At 31.4% G+C, this 18,622-nt stretch overlaps 1 protein-coding gene across 1 annotated transcript in view; it reads left to right on the top strand.

The window, feature by feature from the left end:
* LOC131665585 (alpha-2A adrenergic receptor) overlaps window positions 1–15,787 on the top strand; it is a 146,506-nt gene extending 130,719 nt beyond the window's left edge. The window contains exons 3-4 of the mRNA XM_058937578.1: window positions 5,104–5,771; window positions 6,648–15,787. Coding sequence (XP_058793561.1) covers window positions 5,104–5,706 — 603 coding nt within the window. The 3' untranslated portion in view covers window positions 5,707–5,771; window positions 6,648–15,787. The remainder of the gene's footprint in view (window positions 1–5,103; window positions 5,772–6,647) is intronic.
* The last annotated feature ends 2,835 nt before the right edge of the window (window positions 15,788–18,622 follow it).

Below are 18,622 nucleotides of genomic sequence, written 5' to 3'. Positions count from 1 at the left end.
GTGATATTCTTTAATGGATAAACAAAACCGTCCATCATTTCTTTTAACAATTACTATTGATGTCAAATTATAAAGTTTGTTATTTCTAAGCAAATAATATTTTTGTATACCATCATTGTAAAGTCAAATTTTTATATATTTTGTATGTAATTGAAAAAATGACAATCATTATTTAACAGATTTTCGCTAAACTATATTTAGTTGACTAGTGGTATATATTCACTTCTGCATTCTCAAAATACTATACGTCTGGTTAATTTTGCAATATTCATTGAAATTCGATTTTCACGTTGAAATATTCAATTTTTTAAAATCAAATTTTTAATAATATTTCTTTAAAATAGATAATCATGGACAGAAAATATAATATTTAAATATCTTTATATAGTTTTCAACTATATATTAACTTTCGCTTGAGTAGATTTTAATTGAATTTAAATTGTGTAATCAGATAATATCATTAAAAATTAGAATACTACAAATTCGAACAGAAATGTTTCAAGAACATTTTCAAGTGATTTATGCTCTATTCCAAAACACCGAAGAAGTAGTTGCCATAAAAATCTTGGACAAACATGTAGCAAAAATCCATATTTTAAAGCTCGATCGATCAATCGCAAATCTTCCAAGGCATGCACATATATATATATATATATATATATATATATATATATATATATATATATATATATATATATTCGTGGCGTTGATACTATGTAGAAAATATATTACATCTGGAACTGTGCTTATTCAACCTGGAGATCTTTTGAAAAAGCATAAAAATTCTCGTTTCATTTATCAAAAGCTTTCGAATGCAGCAGCTCTTGGGCTTGAGCAAACAAACAATGGATCAAAAAATATATTTCTAAAGTTCAATTTTCTTCGTTGGTGGCATTACTTTGGATTTTGATATAGGTTATATCGTATTAGAGTTGAAACTACTTATGAGAACTGCAATAATAAAAAATTTTGGAAAGTTTATTGTCAAATTACTTTGTTATGTGTAATGAGAAAACAATGTTAAAAAACTAGTTCGAAATACAAAATAAAGATTTCTTTTTTTCAGAATGATTTACTTAACAACGTAAAAATCCATAATGACATCAAATTATGAACTTTTATCAAAATTTAGTATCAATAAACTATGTAACATTGCTTATCTCTACTTACAACTTCGATTTTTTTCTGGTGCAAAGCTTTTATTAACTTAATACATTTAGTGTCTCATAAACCGGGTCAATCATGGTCGATAGACTTGAAAAATATTATCACCTTTAGTTTACTTTATACAGCTAATCATATAGATTTAATTGTCTAATTTTATTATTTTATTATGCATATTAACATCTATAGTGCGCTTTGATTTTTCAAGTAATGCACATAGAAAATTATTCTCGTAGTACAGATAATTCGTCAAGATTTAGAAAAAATAGAACAAAATGCGAATACATAGTAATAATGAAAAATATGTTTAATACGTTTTGGCTATCATAACCCTCTCTTTATTAATCCACAAGTAAACAGCTGCTTCTTCCCTCCCCTCTATGCCTATACGCTGTAGTAAATTGATAACGTGCAGCGTTTTCCAAAAACACTCCTGTGAGAAAGGTCGAGAGAAAAGAGGAAAGAGCATCGAGGTCAAGCTTTTATGAGGCACTCGTAGCATTTCAAGCGCGTAAAGGCGTTATTAAGTCTGTAAAAAATTGCTATGCCCATTTTATGAGGCGACCGTAAACACAATCCCGCACTGCGTGCCACGAGCTGCACACACACAACCGAAGTGTAAATGCATCATGACCGCAATGATTTTTTGTCATCGATGCAAGGTAAAAACAACAGGAAACGGAAAAAGTTAAATCGATATTGATTCGCGTGGACTTTTCAATCATTAAAAATCATACTGTTACGCGAATAAAACGTATAATGAAAATACCTTTTGTGTTTCATCAAAAGTTAAAACTCGCGTGTATACATATTTATAGCTGTACTTTATTTCCATACATAAACATACGAAGAATTTGCCTTGTTCAAACGCGCATTTTATTAAACTTGTAACAGGAAAAGTGGAGCAGTCCACGAGGGATTGTATACTTACGAGTTTTTATCTGTTTCTACTTACTTTTCTACTATGCCCATGTGAAATATTCTAATGACACGATAAACAATAGGAAAGCTTGCACGCTCGATGCAAAACTTGTACTAATGACAGAAATTTTATAAACATTTTCAAGACATCCTATTTCCTTGAATGATTCAGGAATTGAGCCCTTAAAAGCTCTCCTGCAATAATGCAATACAAACTCGAGACCACTGTGCAGACAGTAGTTCTATGACAATTTCGATGCAAAGTGTCTTATTTCGTCGAACAACAGCCTTTTAGAGAAAAATGAAGCGAGAAGAAGATCATAGGATTCGATTGCACTACGATCACTTATCCAAACGACGATGCGGCGCGCACTTTCGAAATTCAATAGATTCACGCGCGCACAAACATCGACCCTAATGAGATTATAGCGAAGAGGTATCTGGGCAAAGGCCAAAAACACGACGATAACTCCAGTAAGCTCCCTCCTCCTTTGTCTTCTCAAGATTGTACTGTAATCTGTAATATTTACCTCGTTAAACCGTTCTGTGCCTTGGAACAGTCATTAGAATCACGCTTATAACTTTGATACCCTGAGGAAACGTGTCTTAACATTACTCAGACCCCGATTTCATTATCCTTTTTTCTTCGACCCCTTTCTGCTTCTTTTCGTTTTGCACAAAGGCCATCGGATACTACTTTAATACCATGTTGCTTGGAAGTAATATATTATTATGGCATCGTGTGTGTGTGTGTATGTATGTGTGTGTGTATGTTGGTTTGTGTACACGATGATTTATGTCTTTTAAGAAAAAAGAAATATATGTGTTTTGGTTCGTCTTATTCTCTGAACCTCACACGCTGAAATATTTCTTTCTAGTCGACGTCAAGGATATTATTGGTGCTTACTTTTACTTTGCCGATATTCGATCTATGTTAATTTTTATTGATCTGCTTAGATTTTTTTTTTCAAACTATAAATTCAATGCGATTATTTTCACGAGAACTGTTTTATGATTAAAAATAGCATATGTACATATTAAAGTGTTTGAAAAATTTATGATGGTAAATAAAACTTTTCGACAATATTCTTGCTTTAGATAAAAACTGTCGAATTCTCTTAGAAACTTGTATTAACTACTAAAAATTAACTTCGTCGAGAATTACAAATACCTCCCAGGGTGTAACTTACGAAGATCCTGTATTATGTGCTTGCTTTTTACCGCTTACGTCTAAACTTTAATAATGTTGTGTGCACTTACCACAGATGCTTAATCGTCTCTTAGTAAATAATTAAAACCTGCTGCTTCCAAGAACATAGTTTTTATTAAAATAATAATTTTTATCTCATATTTTATCTATAAGTCGTTTCAAAAGAGCTTTTCCAGGCAATTAAACAACATTTTCAAAAGTTACGTCCTATCCAACAAAATACCGATTAAAAACTCAACATTCCTTATTGCAATTTGTAATTCGCCGTAGTATCTCGCATAAATTAAAATGTGTAGCCATAACGCCCAACAAAATCATTTGCGGATATGTCCGACTTCAATAACCAAAACACAATAGCTGCAATATCGCCGTTTTCTTTGCTTACACGATATTCATTAATTAAAGTTGATTCATCAGACAAATGGCGTATGTTAGAAATTTCGTAAGAGGCCCTGTCGCAATGTGCTTTGCGTTGGTAGTAGGCAGTTCAAAATGGAATCCATTAAATTCCAGTTGACAATCCCATTATGATGGGATCGTCTACTAAGGCGAGCGCGCAGACCTAATTACTTGCTACTACGTCTCTTGTCCTCGTCATCGTCGTCGTCGTTCACTAGATAGAAGAGCAAGCTACGGTCTACATCATTTTCTTGTACTTTATATATCTTTCACTCTCCCATCCTCTACCTATCGTTTTCATTCGATTTTGAGCTTGTTATCGTTAAAATTTCATTTTGTATTTCACAGATATTAACTGAAAAGAAGTTGTCTTGGACGCTAAGAGAAATTTTTTGCTAAAAAATATGTTCTCAATACAAGGTTACTTTTTGGCATCATTTCAAAAATTGATTATTGTTTGGTAACTCTCATTTAATCTTATTCTAAATTGATATAAAATGTTATAAATAATAAAAATTCAAAATTATTAACTCGACGGTTACATTCGAGATGCCCCAATTATTTCATTTAAAAAATTCACGTACAAAAATACGTATAAGTCATAGATAAATAATTTTATTAATTGTTTACGCCAAATGGTAGAGTAGAAATTACTTTTGGAGAGTTGGAAATATCACGGACTTATTAAATTACTAGAATATGAGAGCTGAACGTTTCGTTCCATATCTGCCCGCCGGACTCGTCATTATAGCTATGATGAGCAGACAGTGCCATAGGTGTCATATCGTAATAAATTTAAGTGATTTAATTTTAGCGATTCATGAACGAATAAATCGCAAACGACTCAACCCCGCTACTGACTTTATTAATCTTTAGGATCCTTCGCGTTACGTCTCTGCTGTACGAAAAAAAGAACACATCCGCGTATTTTTCAAATTACACGTTGTCTCAATTTTTGTTAGTTTCCTTCATATCAGTAAATGTTTATTTAATTTTGAGAAATTCTCTTATCGCAAAAAGAATTTACACGTACAAAAAATAATTTTCTTGTAACAAGAAAATTTATTTTTTGACTTGCCTTGTAACAAGAAAGTAATGATTTTTAACAAATCTTGTATTGATAATAAGAAGTAATGATTAGTAGAAATATAGTTCATTTTAATGTGACCAAGGAACTTTTTGCAAGCTTTTTTTAAACTCGGAACAGAAGATTTTTCTTGTTGTAAAAGGATTTCCGTTTGGGCTTCTTTTGAGAGTAATATTTTACGGCAAAAAGGATCTTTTTATTACAAGAAAACTCCGTTTAGCACTAGAAACTTCGATTTAAAGGACAATAAATGAACTTAATATAATATTTTCTTGATAGTTAAAAATTAACTGAAGAAACGTATGTTTTATTAATGTTCCAGGTGGCGATGCCAATGTCCATGAAAAAATCCAGCCTGAAAGCGACCTTATCTGTGAACGGTGAGGGTCAATCAGGTTTGCCATCACGTTGCCGTGCACCAAGCGTTGGTATAGACGTGGACATGGTTTCGGAATTGGATCCATCGTCGTCAGACAGCGGGGTAGTGTCGCGTTGCGCGGTGGTAAAGCCATTGAAGTTGCGCTTTTGCAAGCCAATCTTCGGTCGCAAAGCGCTGGAGAAGCTGCGCCAGCAGCAGCAGCAGCAGCAACACGGTGGCGGGGTCGAGGCGCAACGCGACATTATGATAGAAATGAAGCCAAAGCCACCGCGCGATCCGGAGCGCGAGAAGCGTCGTCTGGCGAGGAAGAAGGAGAAACGTGCGACTTTGATACTTGGTCTTATAATGGGTAGTTTTATCGCTTGTTGGCTGCCTTTTTTCTTCTTGTACATCGTCAAGCCGATGTTTCCCAGCTTTCAAATACCTGACTACGCATTCGCTATCGCTTTCTGGCTTGGCTATATGAACTCGGCCCTCAATCCCGTCATCTACACGGTGTTCAACAAGGACTTCAGAAGAGCCTTCCGTAGGATACTCTTCAAATGAGACGCGCTTCCGCGCAGGAAGCGCTTCCCTGTATTCTCCTGATGGCACGCCTAGTGTCTGTAATAGTAAGTATTATTATTCTTCGTCCTGTATCTGATATATCGAGGATTGCTGAAACGAGTGACTAGACCAACTACGTCCTTACGAATGAATCGATGACGCTTTGTCAAATTAATTAGATAAAACAGGCTTAAATTATTCAAAATCATCATCGATTAAAAAAAAAATATCTAAACGAAGGAAAAAGCTATAAATAAATAAATAAACAGTCATAGCAGCATTACTTATATTCATTTCCAAATTTGAAATAACTCGTGTTTGGAACTATTCACTATTCCACCACCATTCTCGTCGTACAAGTAAAAAGAGATCGACTTAATACAATTCTCTTTTCACGAGCAATTAAACTGACATCTATAAAATTTTACGCTTCCTTGACTTACATACAAATTGAATGTCTTAACCAGCGTGACTAAATCCATAGTTTCTGGAAATTGAATGTGGAATCGAGTTTCTTCTTATTAGCACGCTGTATATATGACAGATTAAGTATACATCGATCTATAGTAAATTGGCTTGAATTGTGAAATATGTGAACAGTGAATCATCATACACTTAACGTGAATATTAGTTGATCAAACCGAAATGTATCGCAGGCTCAAGCTTACAGCGACTGTTCATGAATTTCAGTGCATTTTATTGCTCTTGAATACTTAGTCAAAATCGATACTAAAAGCGATAATTGACACATATTGCTTCCTAAGCGTTGTTTACAGCACACAGAAGACTTCAATAGAAGCCTGCTATCAATACGTTATGTAACCCTTTTATGATTAAAAATCAATTTAGCTCGAGCAAAATTCATTATTAAATTTCGACCTTCAAAGCATCAGAGGATGGATAAATGTAATCAGCGTTATGTATATTTTTTCTCATTGCAGATCTTTATATTAGTGCACAAAAACCAAAAAGTCACACACCAAGAAAAGCAGATTTTCCGATGAAAACGACTGAAAACGGAATTAAAAGAGTCAGCGGTTGTATATATACATAGCTGGTGAGATAACAACAAATTCGATTATAGCGGAAGAGGAGGCATTTCGCAAATATATTTTGGAAAGGAAGAGAGAAAATCGAGATTGGACGCCGTCCTGCAAAAGAAAAAGGAAAAAATTGTGTGCCGCAGCATATAGATTCGGTGCCTTTTTTTCTGTCTTCGATGAGTGTGACTATGGGCAAGGAGCGCAAGATGGTTCCTATTATATCGAAAGAGAGAGAGAGAGAGAGAGAGAGAAATGTTCGTTGCTTCGACACGAGGAACAAAAAAAGAAGGTATACATAAATAAAAGCGACAACGTAAGAAAAACTTTCAAAACACATCGAAAAAATATCTAACGTAGTCCTTATACGTGTATATTGATGATCTGTACATTGTAAGATTGAGCGATTGAGAATTACGATGCGTGAAGCTATAGATTAACTAGGTATCATTTTGAGCGACTGTTTTTCTCTCATCTTTTACTTTTTCTTATTGATATGCAAAAAAGATTCTTCTCAGAGGTCTTTTGAGCGATGGAAAAAACAGAAAAAACCACAAACACAATAAAATATAAATGCAAAATAAAATATGTCGCATTTCTTCAAATTGATATTGTAAAGATATATAATTAAGAATAAATATTTGGACGAACTCGTTAAATAATTTAATACTCTGGACCAATTGTAGGTATATACATTGACGTGGTTACATAATAGCTTTAAAAAAATCACAAAAATGTAATATGTTGTATAAAGGATAAAACCTTGAGCAGCTATAAGTAATGCAAACAGCATATAAAAAAACAAAATAATTAATCAGCTCTACTAGAAGCCCTTTTATTTTTTTTTTTGAGAATGAAGTAAATAATATCAAAAAATTTTAATAATTGCAGAGGGAAGCCAATAGTAAAAACAAAAATGGTGAAATTTTTGCGCATGATTATGTCGTGATATTTACACTCTGTATTTCAAATCTTGCTTATGGAAAAATATACTCAATAATTCTAAAAAATAATTGTCAATAATGTGATATTTTTATAAAAAATAAAAAACAACAATGAAGAAAATGCAACTGAAACTGTAATCAATAGTCAAAAAATAATCACCGGTAGACTATGTTTTATACTCGTAATCTTAAGAAATAAACCACCATCGAGCATTATTAAGGATTTTATTAGTGTTCATTCATTGTTAACAAAACAAAACAATAAAAAAATAATAAGCCTGTTGTAGGTAACATGAGTACTATTAGCTTCCTTTTGGCAAAAAACACTGGCATCAAGCTATTCAGGTACATTGAGCGTTGGATTATTTTGCTTTTAGACGAAATGCTTGGAATATCACGTCTATTTTCAAGATTCAACGTTATATGATTTTAAGTCTGATTGGATTGATCAAAGGTGAAAATAATGAAAGTTGGTAAACGTAAGAAAAGGGAAAGGAAGAGAATAGAGGAATGCAAGATAAAGACTTAAGAGGGACACAGTACGGGATTCTTGAATATTCATGCGATCTCTCTTTGGCAAACGATGAATATTTAGGGCATAGACGAGATATATGGTGCTTTCGCATATATCCTCCGCTGATCCGTAAGAAATACATGGAAATTCAACAGGCTGGTATTCACAGGCGATTAAAACATTAATGATAATTTATACAAATGAGCATTTGGGATTGAATGGAAACCATGTTTACAGGACTATAATTTGGAATCCTATGTGAATATACAAAATGATTGTTAGTTTATTTCTTATTTTGTTGTGAATTGATGCACGAATGTCATGCAGAATATTCAATATCCGTCGATTCGGTTACGTATATATTTGAATGCATGAATATTTTTGTCTTGTATCGCTCTATCGGCTCCACGTACCCTGGCTAAAAAGTCATGTCGCAGTCATCCCTACAACTGTAATATGGCTATGCTCTTAAAGTTTCACTAACTTAATTGTTATTTAACTTCTTGTTGGACACCAGTTTACTCAGTCTATTATTTTCGAGTTTCACAGTCATACTACGATACTTTTACGATTTGCCTTGACGACTACTGTTCCCTATAGTTGCGCATAGAAAAAATTTACTTTCGTAAGGAATGATATGACAGGTACAGAAATCTCACCTCGGTACCTAATGAAAGACACGTGACAATTTTTCCTGACAAAAAAATTCCCATCCGCAAGTCACGGTCGACATTTTACCCACTACGCCAGCGAAGCGGCCGAATGCATGAATATTCACAGGGTTTCGTTTTGTTACAAAATGACCGTCGAATGGTATGAAATTTCACGGATCAACGAATTGCAGTTCATGCAGAAATTATTTAAACAATGTGCGCATTTCGCTGTATGTAATTTACGATTCAGTAAATTTATATCTGATGTATAAGTAATATTAATGTCAGATTTCCAGATGTTTTTTTTTCTTATAACATAAATCATACTGCGTAAATTCAAAAGTAGAAAAGCATTTATTTGTTCATCAGATATAATTTTCATCATAAAATATTTACATGAAAGTTGAATTATCTGCATTTTAATGTATAATGAGTTTATCATAAGTTATACTGAAATAAATTTTTCAATTAAAGTTATCGTCGTTGATTCAGCATTTCTATGAAGTTTCATCGAAAAGTATGCAAAGAAAGATATACAAATCAGTATAATAACCAAATGGCTTTTTTGATATCTGTGAATTGTATCATAAATGTGAAGTAAGAAGAAAAGAAAATTCCTGCATTACTTCATATCTTATAGTTTCTTTTACCTGATCTTGGTTCTAAGTTCGTCTACTCATACTAAGAAGGATAGACAATGAGATGCGTGACGTTTTTACCTCCGCCCTCCTTTTATCTTCATTCAAGCGGCCACTTCAGAAACTCATCTGGGGCTCTCTGCATTATAGAAGAAGCAAGCTCGTTTGGCTTCTTTTTACCTGGCGCCGCGCGTACTTTTTCCAATCCTTCGAGATCTTCTGAATTTCTTCAAGCGTACAATCATAGTATATTCCATTTATTTCTTTCAAAGATAAGAATCCGCTTTAACTATACCTATCCTATTCTAGATTATACTATAATGCTTTCAATTCTATGGCATTTTATATTTTGACAAAATATGTACAATGACTATTTATTAAAATATATTATTTTGTCTTTTTGTTTAATGATACATAGTATTTTTTAGTATTTTTTTGAAGAAGTGGTAGAAAAATTTTTCATGTTTTTTTTAAAACTTCAGATAATTGTCACGCTTGCCAGCTCCAATTGATCTGAAGCAATTTGAGGTGATTTAAAGTGAAATTTGATTCCGGACGACAAACTTTAAAATTCACGATGTACGAGCCAACTTTTGCAAGCATGATTGTACGGCAACTCTTCCGAAATAAGATATTACTTTTATAGAAGTTGTTAGAACATATAGTTGCAAATTTTTATTTGTTATTCGTTAATTTTGTTATCATCGAAATACTAACATGTTATTTAGTTCAGAATAATTAACATCTAAAAATCCAAAAAATGACAATCTGTTAACGTACAGAGCATTATAGAGTAAAACCATAATAATAATTTTAAATATTTTAATAGCTGTGTGAATGGAAAAAATTTAGAATTGAATTGTAAAGTTTACTTACGATAAAAAACATAAAAACTGATTATTCTTTTTCATAAAGATCATTTATAAAAGTATGAACAATAAATAATTGCATTCGTACATCGATTAAAAAACGCAGAATCCAATACAAGGTTACCGGCGAATAGAAACAGCATGTAAATAAAACAATGCATTAAAAGTGTCATACACTGCGTATGAATTTATTATTTTTCAATAATTGCTGACAAATAAGACAAAAAATTTTCTAAATATATAAGTAGAGTCGTGCAAGTATGAATGCGTGTAAATAGATAAGAAATGATAAAAAAGAGTCATGATATAAATAAATGCAAATTAAACATACGTTGATCTTACATGTGTATATATCAATTATAATTACGTAAAACCTAAGATTCGTATATTAAGATTATTATATAAGTAAGATGAAAACATAAATATTTATTATGTTATCTAATGAAAATATGTCACATAATAAACATCGAGTTTCTGTATTATACACGTAAGACATTTGCGAGTATAAACGTGTTTTTCTTATAAAACAACATATGAGTAGTTTAATAGCAAGCTAAAAAGCTATTTTCGTTTTTATTCAACAATCCAAAACAAAATTAACGAAACGACTTGAAAGACAAACGGGTATAAAACATAATATTTCGTTAATTTCTGATACTGCAAATGTGGTACAAAAGCAGACCAAAACAAACAACAATATTCAATCGTTAATACGCTAAACTACGAAATTACGAAAAAGATTGTCCTTGAGCCGATGTAGAGAAGTGTGGGTTTTGCTTCAATACGGATAAATGTTTTCCTCTAAAAATAGGATAAAGTATAGGAGAAAAAAGAGCTACGCTTTGTTATTAATTCACTGACGATATTGCGGAATTGAATTCAAGCTTTATGCCGTGCAATAATAAAATCAAAATGGGTAACTATACTTTGAATACCAAAAAGAACGAACAATACAAGCTAATCAGACTTATTGAATATGTACAAAATTCCGATGCTATAAAGGAATTATAAAAATTGGTGAATTGCAATTACAGAGTACAGGCACTCGATTGAAGTGCAATTCGCAATAATAGTCTGATACGTAGACTAGTTCTACCGTATTTTTAGCGCAAAGTGATTATCAACGAATCAGACTACGTATTAATATTTTAGTTTTTATTTTTCTTCGAAATATATTCACTATCACTAATCAATAATTTCAATGTTCCATGACTTCCGAAAACACTTTTTTATTTATAAACATACTCTCACGATTTTCATACTGATAAATTAAGATGTACAACTTATCGGCTGCATAATTTAGTCTATGACGTCTACAAGACTAACAAAATATAACGAAGTTGTAATATCGCACACTACTCTTAAAATTCGATTTTTTAAATAGCTCAAAGTAGCTCTCCGAACAAGTTTTATTTTCAGGAGACTTCGTCAAAAAAATGAATTACTTAATAATATCTACTATCGAGTATTTATTTGCAGATCAATCCAAAAATAAATCGAAAAATATTATAATTTATTTTATTTAATTTAAAATTCACGTGCGTTATTTAGCATGAAATCAATAAATTACGTAAAAAGTGCGAAATTACCACGAGTATAAACGCAAGTTTTTACTTGCACTATAAATCAGAATGCGTTTATAAGCACACATAAAAAAACAGTTTTTTATTTTTTTCCCTCAAGCCATATATTTTATATTCAGCGCCCTTCTTGTTATCTCGATACAGCCTGAAAGAGAGAGAGGGTAACTAATATACGTCGTCTGTCAATTAGTGTCGCAATTTCTCGATATCCGATGGAATTAGAAACCGAAGTGCATTTATTTGGGTCAGATTTTGATTCAAGCACATGAGCTATGAACCTGAGCAGATAGATAGTTTGTCGATTTTATATCCCTCCACAACGATGGTTTGATTAATTTACCACGTTGAAATTCCCTCGCTCCTTCGAGCGAAATCCGAATGAGATAAATCTCACGGTACTCTCTCCTGGTTCTATCTCTCTCTCTCTACACCCTTCCTCTAAGCTGTTTTCGTTCATTGGGAAATTGTGTTTGCGCCCAATTCTCTCTCTCTCTTTCTCTCTCTTTCTCTACAGCTCTTGACTGGTTTGTTAAGGAGTATCTAAATTAATTACCTGCAGTTTCAAGTGTCAATGATAATTTTCCGATTGACTCACGTAACTATTTTTTCTTTACATATATCCAGCATTAACTTTATATCATTAATTTTTCGAGAAAATAAAGGAAATAAGTTAATAAGGAAATACAAATAATTTATTCAAATATTTTCGAGTGGTTGCTAAATGAAAGAAAGAAAAAAATAGTCCCTGAATATTAATCAAAGTAGTGAATATATTTTACGGACAGAATAAAAAAATAATAGTTCAATTTATTTACTTATCAATATGATCTCAGTGTTGTTTTTATTACTTTGTGAATGCGTATTTCGCCATGGGCTACATATAGCATAGCGTTCGCTGCATAATTTATCAATTTTATATGGCAGCATGCAAAAAAATTATTCTAAAACGTGTAAATGACGAGGAAAATCATAAATCATTAAAATTACTGACTCTCGAGAAAAACATAATATACTTTTCTCTCGATGACATTATTTTTCGTTTGACCGTCTAGTTATTTATATTATTTTATTCCTCGTTTGTACTTCAATGGTATTTATTTAACTTTATCCGCGTCTCTTTGTTCCGTCTTGTAAAGTTTTTTTGCTTTCTTCTTTTAGCGATAGCTCTCGATCTCTGTACTTTCAACTTCCCAAACAAATACTACAAACACGAAAAATAGTTTATCATCGTTTCTCAAAGTTCGCTGTTTACCTCTTATTTTTCTCTCATTTAATTTTGCAACTATCGAGATAATATATTGTTCTTTTTCAAAGAAAAGACAAGCATTTTCATGCAAACGGCTCTCATTTGGAGTCGAGCGAGAAAGTAGCGTGAAAATACTGAATTTAGCAAGTAGAACAAGAAAATATCGGCATATGACATGTCGCTCCAAAAATTCTCGCTCCGTCCGTATATAAGTCACAAGGTCTTAACTTATACGAAGAGAGTAAGGGAGAGAGAGAACAGCAAAAAGTTAGGGATTTAAATTATTTATTACTGTGAATTCATATATTATATTCCAAACGGTTATGGGAATTAAGATTTTTATATTCGAGATGCTGCTTCTTATATTTGAAACGGCTAGAACGAAACGTTAATTAATAGACTATAGTACTACATTATCTTCAAAATTATTAATAGACAGACTATATTTAATCTGAAAAGAAAATATTATTCCATGATTAATTTAATATCATTAATGCATTCAGCATAATGACAAGGATTCAGAATAAAATCTCTTGTTATAAGTGATATATACTATTATTTTTTCAAACAATGTCACTGCTTAAATAAGGATATATTAATAGTATTTTTTTCAATTTTTCAAAGTTGTCTTGCGTTAGTTGTATGTACGAAGAGTACTGATGCGTTGTACAGACATCTAAATTTATAAATGAGAATGTTATAATATTCTTTTGTACTTGTTTCATAAAATATAAATTCGGTTTCATAATAGATATTTAGAGTCTTATATCCTTATATTCGGTATACATTCTATAAAGAATTGATCCTTCGCAAGCACAGAATGTTACAGTTAAACATAAAGTAATACTTTTTAAGTTTTTCTGTTGTCGTTATTTTCTTTGTTTTTATTGAGAAATTATATATACAAAATTTTTATTCGATCACTAATTAAATAAGCATTGATTTATTATTTTTACAAAGTTAATTGATTTTGCAAAAAAAAATCAAAAATAATGTGATTGAAATGGCAAAACCTTTAAAAATTAGCCAAAAAGTAAATGTAATTTAAGCTACTGATCAGAAAAAATTGAACAATGATTTAGTTAACGCGCGTTGAATTTTTGCAACTAAACTATTTAAAAAGCTTGAACGAAACTAAAGCATAACAATTTTTTCTGATAATTCATACAATCACTAAAAATGTTAATTGTCTTGTTACTGCGTGAATCAAACTGTAAAATGATGTTAATGCTTCGTTCCACATTGAAACGATACTTTCATAATGTACATCTGACAAAGAACCTATATAAAAGATAATACTCATCTGCTATATAATTTCATATCTGATGAAGATGGTGATGATGTTTCATACTACAATATCCCATAATTCAAAAACCGGCAGGTCATTTTTTTATAAAATCGTCTTGAAACAATTTTATGTATAATTGTACTATAACAGTTGAGGAATTTCTAAGTGTATCTTACATATTGTATATATACTGTAAAAAATGTATTTTAAAATCATGAGGCTCATATTCGCATATTTCACTGAAAACAATAATAATGATGAAATTGTACATATAATATACTGTAAGAACCTGTAAAATCTTTAACAAAATAGGGTTGTATTCAAATATAAGCACCTTAGAAGAGATAATAATCATATACACACCTACAAGCAATCGATATTATTTTTTGATTTATCATTTTTAATTTTTTGTTGTTTTGGTCCGACAAGTTCGTAAAACGGGTGCTAAGAGTAATGCAGTTTACAAAAGAGGCATTTAATTAAGAAAAAATGAAATGGAAAAATCTTAATTATCTCATAATATAAAGAGATTCACTTGCGCGTGACAACAAAAAAAAAACGAATATTCACACTCTACATTCGCACCCCAAGTGCGACAAAATATTAGAGACGGCAAAGGTCAAACTTTTCTAATGATAATAATGAAAGAAAATAATTTAAAAAATGAAAATCTCTATGTGTATTTTAAGAGAAAAATACTCTTGACGTAAGCAATGCACTGTAAGTAGTTGAAAAATTTTATTAACGTGTTAATGTTATAAAAAGAAAAAAACAAAAGCGACAGTGGAAAAAGTCCCAATAAATGTGTATGAATAAAGAATAAATTGATGCTACATTTATTATATTATATAAAACTTCCTGCTACATTAAAAATGCTTTCGATTTCAATTGCAATGTGGTATTTCGTTTGAAAAACGATATACCACATTGCACAACTGTCCAAGATTCGAATGATTTGTATGAGATCCATCTTTATACAAGAGTACTCTAGATACTGAAAAAACTATTATTTCCAGTTCATTCTATAATATACATGGTCTAACGAAGTTTTTTCAATCTTTTGAAATATTTGCAAAAAATATAAGAAAAAAGAAATTTTACAATCAACTGTTCTAATATTTCAATTACATGCGTAATACTCGGCGATAAAAATCCGAAACACATACTGTATTTATGTATTTTCCATTATGAAAAGTAATATAAATAAATAAATATATATATAAATATTTATATATATACATATATAAATATGATACATGATACGTTTGACGATGTGCGACAAAAACAATTTACATAGCGTTTTTTTGAATCATTTGTAGTTTGCAGCGCAGACTTCACTCAGAGATTAATATAGTTGGTAACATTAAATGTGAAAAATAAAAAATGTAACGTTGAAAAAAATACAAATATTTAAAAAATCTAAAAATATATGCTGTTTTATATTTTTCAAACTTATTAAATTCCATTAACTCTGAATCTTATAAAATTGTTTTCATTATTGGACGAAATAAAATCTCATCAGTTCATTTATATTTGAAAAAATTATTTATAGCAGGTTTTACTAATAAAAAAGTAATAATAAAATTGTTTTCTATAACAATTAAACAAATTACATATTGTAATTTTATTTTTCTGTAAGACTATTTCTTTAGAATTTTTGTTTGTAATTTTTAAGATAGAGATTTGAATAACAGTCTGACCAAACTAAAGTTAATACTACTTAATGGTAAGTATTTCAAATCACGTATTTTTTCGATGTCAACTATACCTTGATGTAACAAAATGGAACAATAAAGATAAAGAGATGCAAAATACCTTGAGTTTCACAAGTTTAATAAATATTGTATTTTCAATCTTTGCTACGCTTAGACAAAATCAAATCTGAGACCTGGAGAATTATACGCAACACCGTGTTCAGCTTGTTACTATGGCTTAGCAATTTAAAAAATATAATAAATATGTAATAAAAATACTTGAAAGAACGGAGAAGGTGCGCTATTCACAAGTGACAAAATTCGGAACGAGAATTAAAGAATTATGGCTTTAATGAAGCTTGAATTACAAGTAAGTAGTAAAACAGGCCACAAAGTTACAAACGAGATGAATACAAATAAAAAACGATTATAATTAAAGCCGAAGTGGTACGGAAAACATATGACAAATAGTACAAGTAGAAAGAGAGCTAAAAATGCTTAAAGCCGGCTACCTGAGGTTCGTTGAACCCTTACAAATTTTCACGGGTTGAATGGCCATTCGGGCTTTCGCTTACCAATTGACGTCAACACCAGGATATTAAGAACACACACGGACGCACCACAGCTCCGACATCTCGAGCTTGTACACGTACACAAACACACACACACATATACTGCGGTAACATCTAGGATGCTGATCTGATGGGCAGAGAAAAATTATGGCAGCACCCCAGAGGAACTAGTACGACCTCTGCTAACGTAATCAGTCTTTTTGCACGACGTCACTGGGCTCGCAGAGGTACCTTCTTGACAAACTCGCGTGCACGCGGGTAGGTTACAAAATCCACACATACACAAAGAGAGACTGGAGAAATCAGTGCACGCACACAAGAGAGAGATCAACAACACCGAGAATTAACTGTGGAAACGTCAATATCTCGGAAGGAACTGTCCTCACCCTCCTCAAATACACAAGAAGGGTCACGGAGAAAGCTTACGTCTCACTCCTGGGCCTTACATAAGGGCTAATCAACGTCAGCGTAATGCGAGGCCGGAAAATTCCACGCGCGTTCGTTCAACTGCCTCCGGACGGCCAGCGACTGACCTTTTTGTTTTTGTGGCGCTTTCTCTTCATACATGCGGCATAGATGTGAGGTGATTGCTCGCCTTGGAAAATCGCGTAGGATGAGCAATCTCTGCCTACATATTTCTAACACATGTTGCGAAGGCCGGCATAAGGTTCGCTACACATTATTAGAGATAAATGTTCTAAGTCTCTCTCTCTCTCTAGCTCTCTCATGAAGCGCAAACGCCGCGAACACGCTATTTCTGTCATGTTTCAAACAAGTTATTATCTAGATTGGAAAAAGACATTTTACGAAAATTCTAATTCCTTGAATAGCGTTCGTATCTATAATTTATTTATGTTGTTTAGTCATGTTTAAAATAATAAATTAAATATTTTTAATTGCACCGTAAACAAAATTTTTCAACAATATTCAAATTCTATTATTAAAAAACGAATTATTTCGTGAATAATTTATAAAAAGACAATAACCCTTACTGGTCAAAAATAAAATAATCTATGCAACATAGTGATTAAGTTATCGTGATATCCTCTTATTCTTTTATAAAAAAGAGAGTTTGACAAAGTGAAGCTAATTTATTCATGATCTGATTGGCTGAAAGATAATCATGTGATCACCTATTACGTGATAGCATAATATCCGTTGTGTTTGTTCATGAAAGATAATCCTCTTATAAATTAAATCCACTTATAAAAAGAGAACCTGACAAAGTGAAGCCAGTTTATTCCTGATCTGATTGGCCGAAAGATAGTCACGTGATCATTCGTTATATGATAGTATAAAATTTGTTGTGTTCGTTTATGAAACATAATTACTGCAGATTTTCGTAGTTGATTAAACATTCGAAAAGTCTATCAATTAATAGTTGACATGAATTTAATATGAACTGATAGATTTAATTATGCTACCCGCAAAATAAAAATCGACTAATATTTTGGCAAAAAAATTAATTGAACTTTGCTCTATGTAAAATTTTTGCTTCCAATAAACAGAGTAAACATTAAAAGATATAGACCGATAGATTATTGTGATAAAATATTTTACAGTTCTTTTGACTTCATATAGTTACATAAAAAATTAGAAATTTATTTTGAATACACACTAATTAGAAATATGAACGTCTACCGGAGTATGTTTTACATTGTAAAGGACGTGGTATACAATAATATTTTAAAAACTTATATTATTACATTTTTTCGTTTTTGAGTTAATTGATAACATTGATAACATTTTTAAATCAAGAGTATAAAATTAATAGCATATTTATTTACAAATAAATTATATTACCACTATATCTCATGTTAAATCATAGGAATATTTAGTACATATCGAGTTTATGAATGTCAAATTTTTAATGTC

The sequence above is a fragment of the Phymastichus coffea genome, unplaced genomic scaffold, assembly GCF_024137745.1.
Source record: "Phymastichus coffea isolate CEN01 unplaced genomic scaffold, Cenicafe_Pcof_1.1 PCOF00053, whole genome shotgun sequence".
NCBI lineage: Eukaryota > Metazoa > Arthropoda > Insecta > Hymenoptera > Eulophidae > Phymastichus > Phymastichus coffea.
This window is presented reverse-complemented; position numbering and strand designations above follow the sequence as displayed.